General features: G+C 37.8%; 1 protein-coding gene across 7 annotated transcripts in view; it reads right to left on the bottom strand.

The window, feature by feature from the left end:
* The window catches only part of CSPP1 (centrosome and spindle pole associated protein 1), a 135,858-nt gene extending 120,879 nt beyond the window's left edge, over positions 1–14,979 (bottom strand). For 5 of the 7 annotated variants that reach the window (XM_036766552.1, XM_036766589.1, XM_036766561.1 and 2 more), the window contains exons 1-3: positions 14,303–14,979; positions 4,410–4,518; positions 3,093–3,192 (exon numbers count right to left, since the gene is read on the bottom strand). In XM_036766552.1, the coding sequence (XP_036622447.1) occupies positions 3,093–3,192; positions 4,410–4,508 (199 nt within the window). In that variant the 5' untranslated portion in view covers positions 4,509–4,518; positions 14,303–14,979. The remainder of the gene's footprint in view (positions 1–3,092; positions 3,193–4,409; positions 4,519–14,302) is intronic. The other 2 variants (XM_036766571.1, XM_036766579.1) reach the window with 1 other exon arrangement.
* Between the last annotated feature and the right edge of the window lie 2,092 nt (positions 14,980–17,071).

Genomic DNA, 17,071 nt, shown 5'->3' with positions numbered 1-17,071 from the left:
TGGGATCACTCACTGTATTGCTGAGAACAGCTAAGTCATTCACAGTTGATCATCACATAATATCACTGTTACTGTATACAATGTTCTGATTCTACTCACTTTACTTTGCATCAGTTAAGTCTTTCCAGTTTTTTCTGAAAGCATTGTTTGTCATTTCTTCTAGTACAGTAGTATTCCATCATAATCATAACACAACTTGTTCAGCCATTCCCCAATTGGTGGGCATCTCCTCAATTTCCAAATCTTTGCCACCACAAAAAGAGCTGCTATAAACATTTTTTTTAATCTTTTTGGGATACAGACCTGGTAGTACTATTGCTGAATGTGCATGGTTTTATAGCCCTTTGGGCATACCTCTAAATTGCTCTCCAGAATGTATGGATCAGTTCACAACTCCACCAACAATACATTAAATTTTCCTACATCCTCTCTAACATTTGTTATTTTCTTTTTCTGTCATATTAGCAAATATGATAGGTATGGAGTGGTACCTCAGAGTTGTTTTAATTTGCATTTCTCTAATTAAAAGTGATTTAGAGTACTTTTTCATATGCTATAGAGAGCGTTGATTAATTCACCTGAAAACTGCTTGTTTATATCACTTATCAATTGGGGAACAGCTTTTATTTTTATAAATTTGATTCAATTCTGTACATTTTTAAATAACGCCTTTATCAGAAAAAAAATTCAGTTTCATAACCCTTTTGTGTTCTGCTATGTATATGGAAATGCTTTTTGGTAATTAAGTTCAGATTCAGAATTTTTAAGAAATTTTTAAGTACCTAAGAATTAACTACAAAAAGAGGATGAAAAATTAAATTACTGGGATTAAATAAGATAACTAGAATTATCATTAACAAATATTGATATTACATTCCTATTTTAGAAAAGCTGTACAACAAATACCTTCATTTAATGTAAATTTTTTCTTTATGTGGGCTACTTTGCAGTTCATACTTCGTGGTGGTTACATTGTGATTTTGTGTGTGTGTGTACGTGAGATTATTCTTTTCATTTTGTATTTTTGCCCCAATTCAATATGTTCTGAAGTTATTTCTTAAACTTTTTTTAAAAAGACTACAAAATAAATGCTATCTACACATGAAGATGATGTCATTAGCAGGATATGAGTTTTCAGTTGTAATGCCAGTAATGAAGACTATCCATTCATGTCTCTTGCCAATTCCTTCTTATAACAAATGGCATGCCTAACCTCAGAAAGTAGACATAGGTTAAAGATGTATAGTCTTCAGCCATGGACTCTGACCCAACTGAAGACTAAATCTTGGCATCATTACTATTGCTCTAGTTCATGATAATGAAGTAACAATACAACCACCTTATACTTAGTCTCATCAAAATAACTTAAAATATTATTAAAAATAATTTACATTTATACATATACACATTAAAGTATGTTCTGTTGAGTTAAAATGTAGCACAAACACCTCATCTCAACTGTCCAATAATCAATTTAATAAATTAGACTATGCATGCACAGTGCTTTACAAACCTTTAAGTACTACATAAATGTAAATTATTTTCTATAAATCATTTAAAATAATATTAACAAAGGTAATAATAATGATAGCTACCATTTACATAATGCTTACCAGGTGGCAGGCACTGTGCTAAGTGCTTTACAAATATTATCACATTTAGCTTCACAACGACCCTGGGAGGTAGGGGCTACTATTTTTCTCATTTAAAATTGAAGAAACTGAATCAAACTAAGGTTAAGTGACTTGCCCAGGGTCACATAGCTACTAAGTGTCTGAAGGCACATTTGAACTCAGGTCTTCCTGATTCCAAGCCTGGCTCTGGCTCTCTCTCTCTCTCTCTCTCTCTCTCTCTCTCTACCTCTTTATCTACTGTATTACCTAATACAAACAAAATAATAATGTAAACATGATTAAAACCATATTATTAATATAATTACTGTATTTCCCCATGTATAAGACGCACCTTTTTTTGAAAAAATTTGGGGTCTAAAAACTGGATGCATCTTATGCAGTGGTTGTAGATTTTTTTTACTTGCACTTCCAGCTTTTTCACACTTGTTGTCTTTGTGCTCATTGTTTTGCATTTGTTACTGGTATATTAGGTTACGTTTTGCCACATTCTGCCCAGAAATGGCTCAGAAAAGATTTTCATGCAATGCTGAATTCAAGTTAAAAGTGATCCAGTGTGCAAAAGTGAATGGAAATCGTGCTGCTGAACGTAAGTTTGGTCATCCTCCAACCGAGAAAACAATCCAAGACTGGCTACAGGAAGGAGAAACCCTACTGAAAACACCACAGCAGAAAAAGACCATGAGAAGCAAATCAGCAAAATGGCCTGACTTAGAAAGGGAATTGAAGATATGGACTGAAGAGCAAAGGGCAATTGGAATTCCTGTGTCCACAGAGACGGTTCAGCATGAGGTAAGAAGAATTGCTAATGAAAAAGAAGTTACTGATTTCAAAGGAGGACACAATTGGTGCTTCAGGTTCATGAAATGGAACGGACTAAGCATGCGTACACACACCAGACTTGCCCAAAAGATATCTGAAAGCTATAAGCAGATGAATAAAACTTGAGTTCAATAACTTTATGTAATATGTTTTTCCTCAAATTTCGGGCCCCAAAATTAAGGTGTGTTTTATACATAAGGAAATATGGTATATTAATTTCACTACAAGAGAAGGAAAAGTTTATGTATACACATTGTAATATGGTTTTCAGTTACTAATATGGTCTTTCCATCACCTAGTAGTATGCCATAAGGCATAATTATTTCTTTGATTTTTAAACTGAAAAAACTTTATTGTATTTACTCATTTTTTGAATAAATAACTATTCTATTTGTAATATAATCTATGGAAGAATTAATATTAGCTATGTTTTTAATAAAATAAAGCTAGTACCACATTAAGTGATACCAAATGATTAGTAAAGGTGCTATTTTACATAGAGATTGCATTATCAGGACATTAAAAGGGAAAGAATTATTAAAATTCAAAAATGAAACATATCTGAAAAAGCAAACTTCTTGCACAAGCTACATTAGATGCTAACAATTTCTTAAGTATTAGTGCACTTCAACAACATACCTAAAGAACCTCTGTTTTCTTGATGGTTTGGTGGTATGTTTTCTTTGGCCATGGAGATTAGTATTTTGCTGTTTTCTGAAATTTTTTCTACAGCATTGCTCTGGGGGTAAAAAAGACAATCTATTTAAGGAGGAAAATAATCACAAAACATTTAATACATTTTTATGTGTTTCACATCTTTTTATATTGTAAAGTTTAAGATGAAATTACCAAAATATATTGTTTCAACATTGAAATGAATGGTAATAATGTTATGACTTTTCAAAGAATTATGAATTAATATTATACACTTTAACCATTCATGCTTAAGTATTTTAAAACTTTATTATAAAAATACTTGCAATTCCATAGATTCAGATATCCTATACATCAAATTATTTCTCGATTGCATTTACAAATTGCATAGCTTTCTGTTGTTTAGTCTTTTTTTTTTCAATCATATCCAACTTTTCATGACCCATTTGGGGTTTTGTTGGCAGAGATAATGGAGTAATTTGCCATTTCTTTCTCCAGCTCATTTTACAGATGAGGAAACTGAGGCAGTGTTAAGTAATTTACCCAGGGTCATACAGCTATTAAGTATCTGAGGCCAGATTTGACCTCAAAAAGATGAGTCTTCCAGACTCCAGGCCCAGCACCCTATCCCCTGTGCCACCAAGTTACTCCATTACATAGATTCCACTTTGTAATTCAGAGATATCAGAACAGAAATTATCTTTGTACCATAAAATAGGCATGGCAATATGATTCTAGATATGAGAAGTAATTAATAATTTTTTTAAAATCTGCTAAAAGATTCATTTTTGCCAATTCTACAAATTGCTTTTAAGATGTTAATAGAGTAAAAAAATTCCTAGAATACAAATAAAAAAATTTTAATTTTTACCAATTTTTGGTACTTAAAAATTATTTGCAGTCAGCAGATCCAACTCATTGCTTTTATGAAACATAATTATGACAACTATCTATGAAAGAAGTCGGAAACACTGAGATTCAAAACAGTTTAAATGAGAACTAAGTTCATACTTCTAAAACTTAAGTTAATAAATTCACTAAGTCAAATGCTTTAGGATTAAGATGCTTACCACTTAAGCTTCACAACAACTTTAATTTTCTTCTTTAACAGTATGTCTGGGATTATTTAGTTTAATCAACTTTTCACTTACAACCGAGAGTTCTGACTTAAAATATCCTGTTTTATTTTTAAATTTCTTTATCATTCTAACAGAACTATTTTTAACTTGGTAACATAGCAGACACTGAAGAACAAAACTGCCAGAAGTTAACATAAACTAGAGATAGATATTGTCATGCTACCTTTATATCAATATAAGGAGGGTCTTTTTCCAACTCAGCTCTGTCTTTTGTCAGTTTAGCCTTTTGATCTTCAATAAACTGATCTAAATTATCAGCCATTCTTCAGATTCTAAAAATGAATAAAAATAACATTAAATGTTATGTCAATATGAACAGCCTTACTAATATTTTAAAACCTTAAGCAATCCACATTTGTCATTCAATTTAGCTTATTTATTCATTTAAAAACTTCAAATGAAAAGTTAGATCAAGTGAGATAATATACATAAAACATTTTGTAAAATTTCAAATATACAAATGAAATTCGTATTTTGCATTTGAAATTTGCTTTCAATTAAACTTATTTATTCCCTTGAGAACATCAAATGAAAAGCTGGAGCAACTAAAATAATATACATAAAAGAATTTGGGGACATTTAATTATTATATTATTTATTATTATATTATTATTTATTATTATATGAATCTTAGCTATGTCTATTATTCTTATCAGAAGACTGACCCAATCGATCAACAAATCTTTATCAAATACATGTTATATGCCAAGCATGGTGCTAGGTGCTAGGGTGTGGCCAGAGTGGCCTTTGTTTTCTTTGAGTGACTCAGTTTATCTCATTGAGCCTTGCTGGGTGCTGGGCCTGCTGCTCCTCTTCCGGGGCAGAAAGCCCAGAGACCCATGCCTGTGAGCAGAGAACTTCCTGTGTGACCTCTTCCGGGGCAGGAAGCCCAGAGACCCATGCCTGGGAGCAGAGAACTTCCTGTGTGACCTCCCATGGTCCTACGGGGAGGGACCAACTCAAGAACCAATCAGCCCTGGTCATTCAGGAGGTGCCTGATGATGTCAAAAACTCTATAAGAGGGGAGAAGACAGCCTGAAGATCCCTTTTCGGTTGGAACGGCAGGGGTGGCGAGCATGACTCTGGGCCAGCCCGAGCTCTCGGGCTGAACCTAGATGTTGGTAACTAAGAATTGTATTGGGTCTGTCTGTTGATATTTGTAATTTGTTTGTATTTTTTTCTGAAGTTCAGGGTGCTGGTTGTTTTTCCCCTGAACTAACTGAATGTAGTTTGTATTTGGTCTGTCTGTTGATGCTTGTCTGTATGCTCCCCTGAACTAACTGAATGCTGGATTAAAGAAAGCTGGTCAACACCTTCACCGTGCTTTCCTTGTTTAAGCAGATAAAAAGAACCTATGCTTTCCCGGCATGCCGGCAGCCTTCCTGGGTGCTGGCTGTGGGTGGATCTTATGCCCCCATAGAAGCTGCTAGCCGGATTGTTAAAACATAGGGACACAAAGACAAAAACGGAACAATCCCTGTCCTAAAGAAGCTTGTATTCTATCAAAGGAGACAAAATATGTATGCATGTGTATGCATATGTATATATACACGCATGTGCACAGGCACATACATATACACATATACACATAAATAGACAATTAATAAAAGTCAGTCAACAAGCATTTACGCTTGAAGTCTACTACCAGGCACTGTACTAACTGCTGTAGATGGAAAAGCAAAAGATGTTCTCTGGTCCCAAGAAGTTCATAGTTTAATGGAGGAGACAATATGTGAACAATTATGGACAAATAAATAGATTCAGCATAAAATGGAGGGAATAAAAAACAGAGGGAAGACATCAACATCAAGGAGGGATTGGAAAAGCCTTCTAGCAGAAGGTGGGACTTTAGTTGAGACTTAAAAGAAGCTCAGGAAGTGCTGGAGTAGTGTTGAGAAGGAGGGCACTAGCAGCTGGGGCAACGGCTTCACGGTGAAAATACAGCTTGAGCTGAGTCTTGAAAAAGAAAGGCATTCTCAGAGGAGCACAGTAGAATGTATTCCAAGTACCTGATGAGGCTGACTTCTGCCCAGCCACAATGAAAGTCTTGCCTAAATCTAAATCAGCCCAGTTAATAGATGGTTCTATCTGTGGACAAGAAAGCCTTGTTATTTTCTGTGCATGCAACTAACCCCTATGGCTTGTGCCCATATCCTTGAATGTTGCAAATCAAGTTCCCTTTTTTGCGACCACATCCCTGAATTCTTTTGTAAAGTACCCAACACACCTGCATCCCCCTTCCTTACATCCTTGCCTATGGTTAACTGTCCACGTAGGAGCATCCCCCACCCCTAGCTGAGTGCCCAAAACTTGGGTATAAAAGCAAGCCTCTGTCTTTTCTCAAACTGCTGATGCTCCTAAGGACTAGTCAGATGCTTTTTCACCAATAAACCCCTCTTGACTAGGGGAACCTCTGCCCCCTAAATTGTTTCCAGACAACCTACTCCAAACTTCATCTATCTCTTCACACTGAAGACTTACAAAAGTATCAAGATAAGAGATAAGTGTCAAATCTTAGGAACATTAAGACCAGTTCAGTAGGAATGTAGAGTTTAGGAAGAGAAAAAATGGATAATGAGAATCAGAAAGGTAGGTTAAGGCACAGTTGTTGAGTTATATTTTATTTAAAAGTTTTTGTACAAATAAGACCAACGAAGAAAAAATTTTAGAAGCAGGTAAATAGGAAAAAAAAGGTTGGCAGAAAGTTTCTTTGACAAAGGTCTCATTTTTAAGATACAGGCATTGATTCAAATTTAAAAGAAAGGAAGCTGTTTCTCAACTGAGAAGTGAACAAAGGATATGAAGAGTCAGTTTTCAGAGGAAGAAATTCAACCTATCAACAGTGACATGAAAAAATGCTCTAAATCACTATTAGAGAAATGTAAATTAAAACACCTCTGAGGTACCACCTCACATCTTTCATATTGGCAAAGTTGACCAAAAAAAATAGGAAAATGACAAATGCTGGAGGGGCTGTGGGAAAACAGGTATATTGCTGCAATGATGATGGAACTGTTAACTGGTCTAACCATTCTAGAAAGCAATTTGAAGTTATTACACTGTGCATGCCCTTTGACACAGCAATAGCATTACTACATCCATACTCCAAAGAGATCAAAGAATGAAGAAAAAAAATATCTATATGTAGGTATATATGTGTGTGTATCAGCTCCTTTTGTGGTAGCAAAGAACTGGAAACTGAGGGGGTACTCATCATTTGGGGAATGGCTGTACAAGTTATAGCACTGAATGTGGTGGTATACTACCATGGTATTGTAAGAAATGATGAAGGGGATGCTTTCAGAGAAACGTGGGAAAACTTGCATGAATTGATTCAGAGTGATGTGAGAAGAACAATTTATACAATAACATTTATAGTGAAAACAACTTTAAAAGACTTCTTAGAACTCTGAGCAATACAATGACCAAACACAATTCCAGAAGACTCATGATTAACATGTTACTATATCCTGAGAGAGCATCGTGATGGACTCAGAATGCAGATTCAGATATATTTGTTTGGGGATAGCTAATGCAGGAATGTTTTACTTGACTATACGTATTTGTTACAAGGGCAGTGCTTTTCTTTTACTTTGGGGGAAAGGAGTGAGAGGGAGAAGAAAAATTTTGATAACTGAAAAAATGTCTAATGTTTATATTTCATCTTGGGGTCAATAAGTAGCCAACAAAGTTTTTTTGAATACAGGAGTGACAGGGTCAGATCCCCGTGAAAGGAAAATCCCTTTAGCAGTGATGGAAAGGATGAATTAAACTAGAGAGAAACTTGAAACATAGAGAATAACTAGAATGCTACTGTAGTATTCCAGGTAAAAGGGGATGGCTAAGTGAACAAAGAGAAGGGGATATATGGGAAAAAATAGTATGGAAATAGAAATGAAAAGATGTGGCATATTGATCTGCTATGTAGACAACACCAAGGTTGTGAACCTGGGTAACTGGGAGAACAATGGTGACCTCAATGGAAATTGGGGATTTCAGAAGGGGAGAAGGCTTGTAGAGAAAGAAAAGTAGTTAAGTGTTGGTGATCTTGAGTTTCAGATAATTATGAGGAAATTCAGTTTAAAGTATTCAACAGGATAGTGGAGATACACAGTCAGAGTTTAGGAAAAAGTCAAGGGATAGAGAAAGAGACAGACAGAGAGAGATAGAAAGATAGATAAGTTTGGGAGTCATCTGCACAGAGATAACAATTAAACCCAAGTCTCAGGCTTTAGAGCCACAATTGGGGATAGTTACGATGGTAGAAAGTAGGACAAAGGGTGCTAGCACACAACTTTTAGACCATCTACAAACATTAACTTCTACTCACTCTAAATTTGAAGATATTTTGTCCAAAAATAAATGGGTTGACTAGAGATACTGAACCACATCAAAGTTGACATTTTTGTGATAACATGAAGCCAGAAGACATAAGGAAATTATAGCTAAATAAAGTGTGGTTCACAGGTCCCAGTGGCAGCAAAGAATAAAAGAGTTGGTGGAATTAGATTTATTGTGTGCTCCAAAACAAGAAACATCATTTCATTGTATATTTATCTCACCTTGTAAGAAAAAATGAAAAGGCCACCATGAAGATAAATGCAGTTTCTGTGCCAATAACTGGTAGGCAGTATGACACAGAGGAAAAATTCTAGAATTTGAGTCAGAAGACTTGGGTTCAAATCCTACTTGAACTCACTACCTGTGACAAAATTTACTTATCTTAGGCAAGTTACTTAACCTCTCTAGACTTGAGCTTTCTCATCTGTAAGATCAGGGGACTGGACTAGATGACTTCAAAAGTCTTGTATATTTGAAAATGAATATGATATAAAAAGTAAAGATGTCAACAAACATTTGTAAAAGTTCCAGACTCACCTATTTAAACAAGCTATTGACACCAAAAAAAAAAAAAAAAGGTAATTTGCACAGAAATAAAGGCATAAATTCTGATTATCACCACTTGGACAAGTTTAACTGGTATAAAACGGTCACCACAACAAGAAAGCCAAAAGATCCCAGGAACCACCTTTCAGAAAACTTTAGCTCTTTGTCAAGTGAAAAGTCATGGCAACCAACGTGGGAGGCAAAGGAAGGAAACTTAAAGAAAGCTTAGCAGGATATCCAACTATGCTAGATCACTTCAGTTTAATTTATAGATGCAAAAACAAAGAAATACAAAATGGTACAGATCTGCCAATCTGCTATTCTCCTCAATAATGACTATGCTACATGAGGAATTGATCTTTAAAAGAGTGAATTCACAAGGGATGGAGGACCAAACCAAATACACACAAGTCTTGAAGCCATTTTGAACTCACCAATTTTTAAGCTATCTAGAAGAGTAAAAGATATACAAAAGAATGGGAGAAAAATCACAAGTGGTATTAATACAAAAAAATCTGACTGTATATTGACTGAAAAGTGTAGAAAATATGTTTGTTGTTATTTAGTATCTAATTGCCAAAAAACATCTGGCCTTAAAGGCTCTCCTCTAAAAAGATGGTTCTCATGCATGCCATAGAAGTATGCATGCCAAAGCAGGAATTTGGAAATTTTGCTTGACTATGCATATTTGTTACAAAGGTTGTGTTTCTATTTGTTTTCCAATGGGGGGTGAGGGAGGAGGAAAATAGATGATACTAGACTGGGAAAATATCATTTTTTTTTTGTTCTTTAAAAAAAGAAAATGATATTTTAAAAAAAAGAATTGACTAGGAACACTGGTCTCCAAACTAGGGGCCATGGCATTATCACAAAGGGTATGTGGACCAAGAAGTATGGCAAGATGGTTCATATCCATTTTACCCGCGAAGGATTTTGGCACTGTCTCCAACCACACCATTCTTTTTATCCTTTATCTATAGAAAAGTCCCCTAACTATTCCCATTCCTACCACTGCCTTCCCATGGCTGAGCAACCTCCCAACCTCTCCCCCCTCTCTAGTAGACAGTCCTTCCGGAAGTTAAGCACAACAGTTGCACAGACCAGATAGCACCCCTCCTCCCCCAACACACCCACACACACAAGCCCCAGATTACATTGTGGTTTAAGCAGGGACCCCTTGAAGGAGCAGGTCCCTGCGCTTCAGGACAAAACACACACCACTTCTGAATTATCTTTTTCTGTCAAGGGTACCACCACCTTTCCAGTTGGAAAGTTGAGTATCACACTAAAATCTTCACACTCTCTCACCCCATATGCCAAATCTTATTGTTCCTATTTCCACAATGACTCTCAAATCTGCCCCTTTTCTCTATACCAACCTAATTGAGTGCTTCATCCCTTCTCACCTGGGGTCTTCTAATTATCCTCCCTGCCTCAAAATTCTCCCCCTCTTAAACCCCTGCCCCACACAGCTGCCAAACTGATTTTCCTAAAGCACAGATCTGGCCATTTCATTCTAGTACTCAACTGAAGTGGCTCTCTACTGACACTTGGAGAAAATACTATTTCTTCTTTACCTCACACTTTTTAATTTCTTTGTATAAATTTGATAATGCATATAATTATTTGCACAACAGTACATGTACACTTATATAATCTGTAAGTAAATATGCATCTACTGGGGTTGCACACCCAAAAAATTTTACTGATGGAATGCAGAATCAAAAAAGTTTGGAGACTATGGGACTAGAAGGAAGAAAGTGAGCTATACCATATATAAAGTTATCTAAACCTTCCAACAAGCCAAAATTGCTTTCTAGCATAACAGCCCATTCTGCTCTATGACTCTGAATCATGAACCATCACAATCTCCAGAGAATAAAAATTACAGATGACACGAAAGGCAATAGAAATATGTGCAGGGAAAGTTAAACCAGTTCTAATATATTATCAAGGAGAACTTACATGCAGAAATTGGTGTAAGATGTCAAAAAGGAAATACATGATCAGAAAAAAAGGCAGATTAGTTTATAATTCTAGTAATTTAACTGAATTATTTTAAGGGAAATCAGTTCTGCTACTTTTCTCAGCTACCTTTCACAAAGGTTTCCAACTCAAGAGGCAGCATGACATAATGGAAAGAAAGACTCCTGAATCCAAAATAAGAAGTCCAAGGTTTGGGTCCCAACTCTGTCACTAAACATGGGACTTTGGATAAGTTCACTTAATTTTTCTGGGCCTCAACCTCCTCATTCCTAAAAGTTAGGAATATACGTGTGCTAGCTACTCTACATGGCACTGCAAGGATCATATGACATAATGTAAGCATTCTGTAACTACAAAGTACTATATAAATATAAACTATTATCTTCATCTCCATAGTCACACACACACTAAACTATGCCTGTAAAGAAAGCCTCACAAACATAAGTTAGTAACTACAACTCACCAACACATGAAGAAACTTGATAATCATAATATATTTTACACCCCTAATATATATATACACACACACATATATATATATATATAAAATATTGCCAGCAACATACACAAGAGGTCATCAACCCTATATTTTGTAAGACAGGTTAAAAACACACACACACACACACAGTAATAATTTACATGGACTAATCAAAACACACTTAAAAAAACTTTTACGTGGCAGTTCAAATTATTTTAATTTAATACAATATCACTTGAAATACATGAGGCCATTAGTTTTGCGTTGCCAATTTTTTTTAGTTACACCGAGGTTTTAATCAAATAGGATTTAACATAAAGCTATGATTACAATTAATATATATCTGAAATTCCCATCGTTCTGACATTCTGACACTCTCCTGGTATCAGCTGGATTTTACACTTCTTTCCATAACTAAAATGATATGCAATACATTTTTAATATAGCATGTTATTTTTACATGTTAAATTACATTTCTGAAATAACTATTTATTAGGAAAGATCTCCACTAAAAGGAGGCACCCCAATTCTTTTCTCAAAGGTTATACCAGCAAAGTACACACTCTAAGTCTAACCACTGGAAAGACTTTGAATATAGATCCAAAGATGAACCCTCTACCTACTGTTAAGGAAGAACCTAAGTCCAGGGGGGACACCTGGTAATGAATTTCTCAGTCAGATTAACTCTTGAATTTGTGGTACTAAATTATAGAGACATTTCAGTCTGCATCAATGGTGGAAGCAGCCTCACTAATGAAATCTAAGATCTTTCAAGTACTGAAGTATCAGAAAAGAAAGGTAATTGCAAAAGCAAAATACAGTGGAAGGAACATGGATTTGGAGCCAGAGGACCTTCGTTCGATTGTATGTAACCCTAAGGCAAGTCCCTTAACCTCTCAGGCAGTTTCCTCATCATTGAAATGAAGGTATTTTAAAAACCCTTCTAGCTCAAAATCCATGATATTATGATTTCTCCTTTTCCCCTCACTCCAATTACACAACAGACTGCTACTCACTGATGTATTTTTCAAACCAGCTTCAGAAAATATATTGGCACACTGTCCAAGAATACATTCCTGAAACTCTTCTGGAAGAAAGGTCAGTACTACAAAGGATACACATATACAAGGTTCCTCTATGTTTAAAAGACCTGGAACACAAGAATCTTCACAGTCACAAGGAAGTCTCCTTAATTCAAACATTTACTGCATACCTACTACATACAAGGCATTTTGCTAAGCAAGATTTTTTTAAAAAGTTGAAAACACAGTTCCTACCCTTGAGCTTAAAACTTATTCACAAAAGGGGACAGGACATATTTGTACACAAGGAAGTATAATACAAGAGGCAAAGATTTTTGAGAAAGATGAAAAGATTCAAAGTACCCTAAAAAAAAAAGTCGAGGGGAAAAACCTTAAAAAAAAGAAGGCTTTCAACAGAGGTAAGATGGCATAGCCCAGGTACGGAAGACAGCCTAAGCAAGAAGGTAGGAAGCAGCAGAATTACAGATTGGGGAATAGCCCAGTTTAGTTAGAATTTAAAAGTCGGAGAAGGGAAATAGGACCACAGATGTAGAGATGGAAGTAAACTTACAGTCCAGTCCAACACTCTCATTTTAAAGATGAGGGAGTCGGAAAATGGGTTAAATGATTTGCCCAAGGTCACATAGCAAGTATATTACAGTCAGGATTTGAAGTCTGTTTCTGTCACTCCAGACTCAGAACTCTTTCTGGAAAGGTAGGTGGGAGACATATTATGGAGGATATTAGATGCCAGTCTAAGGAGTCTTTTACACTTTAGGAAAATGCTACTGTATATATTTGTGCCAATAAAGGAATTAGTTTTCCCAATTACTTCTAGAACACCTGATATATGATCTGGTACTTCTGCAGAACACTTCCAATCATAAAAATTTCTAATTGCCACACTTTGAAGCAGCTTTGAAACATATCTAATGGCCTTTAAACAGAAATTTTCAGCCAAAACCCAGTTTGTCAAAGTCACTGAATTTCTACTCCCACTTTCCAACTTGTTAGCAAGCAGCAAGATAAAAGTTCACAAACATTTCCACGAAATGATATTCACAACTTTGGAATTACAGCATTTTGGAGCTGAAAGGGATCTTAAAGATCATTTAGTCTCAACACCTTCATCTTACAGAGGAGAAAACCAATACACTTGAAGTCATCTTCAGCTAAAGACATACAACTAGGCACAGCTGGTTTATTTACTTTTACAAGTTTATTTACTAGTTTATTTATTTACTAGCTTATTCCTCATTTATGGCACGATGCTTCTTCAATTGTATCATGCGTTGCCATAAAACTTGCTCCAGAGCTAACCCCTCCTCCTAGAAAAAATATCACGTATAAGATCACTACCCTTTGGGAAGCTGTCTCCAAATATTAACGCAGCCCCCATAAACGGCCTACGAGCTCCTCCAGATTTGTGGATTTCGCTAAGTTGTTGGGTTTTTTTATTCCATCAGTTTTATTGCATCATTTTATTCCATACACAAATCACTAAATAGCGCTTTCCTCCTTATCTACACGTCCCGCTTCTCTTGTAACAGGATCGCTGCTCTGGAATGGCTTGCTTTTCACGGACCCCGTTGTTGCTACTGGAAGCTCGCCCTTCTCCGGACCGGTGGAAGCCCACCCTTCATCAGCTATCTTTAGATTCGGGGGAATCAGAACGCCGCTTACCAGCCGGGTACCTCTCCCAGGCCATGCCTCGTCACGAAGTCGCCGCTCGCCTTTCCATCAGACAGTGGCAGAGCCCAATCTAGACCCAAGGGAGGAATCCCCGAGGAGCCTCTCCAAGGCGCCGTCCGCTGCGCTCCCCGCCCGGCGCTCGGCCCGGGGTCGCCCACCCGAGTCGGCAGGAAGGACGGACGAGGCTCGGTCCGCGGGTCACTCGGTCAGTCGTGGCCGCAGGGCGCAGCCCCGAGCGGCAGCATCCTCCACGGCTGAGCCTCCACCGCCTCCGGAAGAAGCCCGGGCGACGTTGTCAGGCAACCAGGTTACAACAAAACCGGCCGCACCCCAGCCCCAAGCCCCGGCCGGGCTCCGGCTCCAGGAATGCCCTGGGTCTGCCCCAGCCTGCCCCGGACCGCCAGGCACCGGGCCCCGACTCCCCTCCAAGACAGGGTCGGGAGCCTCAGGCCGGGCAGCCGTTGCCGGCCTAACTCTCCCTGGACCCCGGCGGACTCTTACTGAGGGAGGAAGACGCCCGAGCCGGCTCTAGGACGCCTCCCGCCAAAGGTCCGGCCACCTCTTCCCACGAGCCTCTGCCTGTGACAGCTCCCCCACCTCCCGCAGCATCCCCGCGCCTCCGGTAATGGCCGGAGGCGCCTCTAGCTCAGGGAGAAGCCGCGCGGGACAGGGCCTTGCGCCCCCTGGCGCACGGGAGGCTCCCCGCGCTACCTCCGCCGCAAGTGGCCGTCTCCTCGCAGCCCAAGCCGCCTCGGTTTTTCAGTCCCGGGAGCTTCCAGGGCTGTCGGTAACCCCGGGCAATCCTGCAAGCACAGGGCGAAGAAAAGCCAGAGGCTTAGGAGGCAAAGGCCAAGGAGGGAGGTGGGAACTTTCTTCTTGCTTCCCACTCCAAGCCTTTTAAATTATCATTCGCACCATTTCAGAATTTCTTAGATTTAGAAGTGGAAGGGATCTCAGAGGTAATATGGTAAGCTACTCCTTCATTTTACAGATGACAAAGCTTGTAGGTAAACCTAGGTCCTCTGACTCCAAACCCACTTCAAAGGCCATCTTCTTCCTAAGTCACTGATGATTGATTCCCTACTTATCCCTGCCACACATGCTCACCTTTTCTCCTGAATTAAGGAATCAGCCGTATATTTCTTGCTGTATATTCCACCTTGTATTGCGATATTTATGTCTGCAGCCTCTGGCCCTGGTAGGCTGCAGGCTCTATGAACATTGGGAACATTCTTAATCTTTGTATTCCACACAGCACCTGGTGACTAGCCCATAGGCATTTCATAAATATTCAAGGGAAGGACCGTAATCAAATTCACAAGACTATCCTAACAGCTGATATTTGTATGGCGCTTTAAATCTTTCAATGACTGAGGTAGGTTGCTACCACTTCCAAGGACTGGCAGTCAATCTCATGCTACATGCGTGGGAGTGATAGTCCAGTAAGAGAATCTTCTAGCAGTAGTGACAACCTCAAATGAGCTCGTTGTTTTTTTCCCTCTTCATGTGTAGTAGATTCCCGTATAAACAGTGGGCAAGTCAGACTTTAGCAGTCCACAGTACAGTAGGTTATTCCATTCCCAATACTCTCCTTTATCCCTAAAATGAGGTTGTACTGTATAATTGGCAGTCCCTTCCAGCTCCACCATTCTACAATTTTAAGACAAGAGGGCCAAAGCCCATAAGATGGAGAGATCCTCAACTCTGGAGGTCCCACAAAAGAACAGGATCAGTTAGGTGACACAATGGACAGATAGTGTTAAGACTTGGGAATCTGGAAGACCTGAGTTTGAATCCTGCCTCAGATACTCAGCAGTTGTATTAATGCAGGCATGTCACAACCTCCCCTGTAATAAGGGATATTATGGGTTATTGAGGCTCAAATGAAATAACATATAAAGCATTTTGCAAACCTTAAAACAATGTTTAAATGCTAGCTGTTATTATTGTAACTCCAGAAGGTGGAAGCATGAAATTAAAATGAAGCCGACTTGGGGTCAAAAGAAAAACTAATTGTACAGATTTAGAACTGGCTGTCTCCACCACTGGAAGTCTTCAAACAGTCTGGATGACAAGCCATACCTAGCATAATGCCCTGCACGTAGTAGGTGCTTAATGTTTGTTGAACTGAATTATAAGACTCTTCTCTGAAGTAGGATTATCAGATCAAAATGCTATGACTTCAGGATTTCTAGGTCTGTCAACCAATTTCATTAGTAAGCCTTGCTTATTAATGACAGCCTAGTCCCATCTCACAGTAGAGGTTCAGGTCCAGCTTCTCTCTACCATTTGGGACACAGAAATAGAAGACACTCAAAATTTTATTATCACTTCTTCAAGATTCCTTCAAATGTCCTTGCAGCATAGTATCTAAATCAAGTCAACCACACTTTAAAAAAACTGAAAGGACAATGGTTTTTAAATAAAACTATTCTCAAAATGATTCTATAAGTACCAATATGCAAGTGGGCTTAATGAATAAACGAAAATGTATTTATTAAGTGCTTGTTAAGTGCAAAGCCCTGATAAGTAGTAAGTATATAAAATTCTCAAAATCATCACTTCTTTAAGATCCAGTTCCTTCAAATGTCCATGTGTCGATTGCCTTTTGCCATGGTATCTAAGACAAATCAATCGCACAAAAAGAAAGAAAAAAAAGTAAATTTTTAAATGTTCTTTAAAAATAAAGCTATTCTCAAAATGATACAACTATCAATATTCAAGTGAAATTAATGAATAAACAAAAAAAGTATGTATTAA

This window comes from Trichosurus vulpecula, chromosome 1, assembly GCF_011100635.1.
Source record: "Trichosurus vulpecula isolate mTriVul1 chromosome 1, mTriVul1.pri, whole genome shotgun sequence".
Taxonomy (NCBI): Eukaryota; Metazoa; Chordata; class Mammalia; order Diprotodontia; family Phalangeridae; genus Trichosurus; species Trichosurus vulpecula.
Note: the sequence above shows the minus strand (reverse complement) of the source record. Positions and strands in the feature narration are given on the sequence as shown.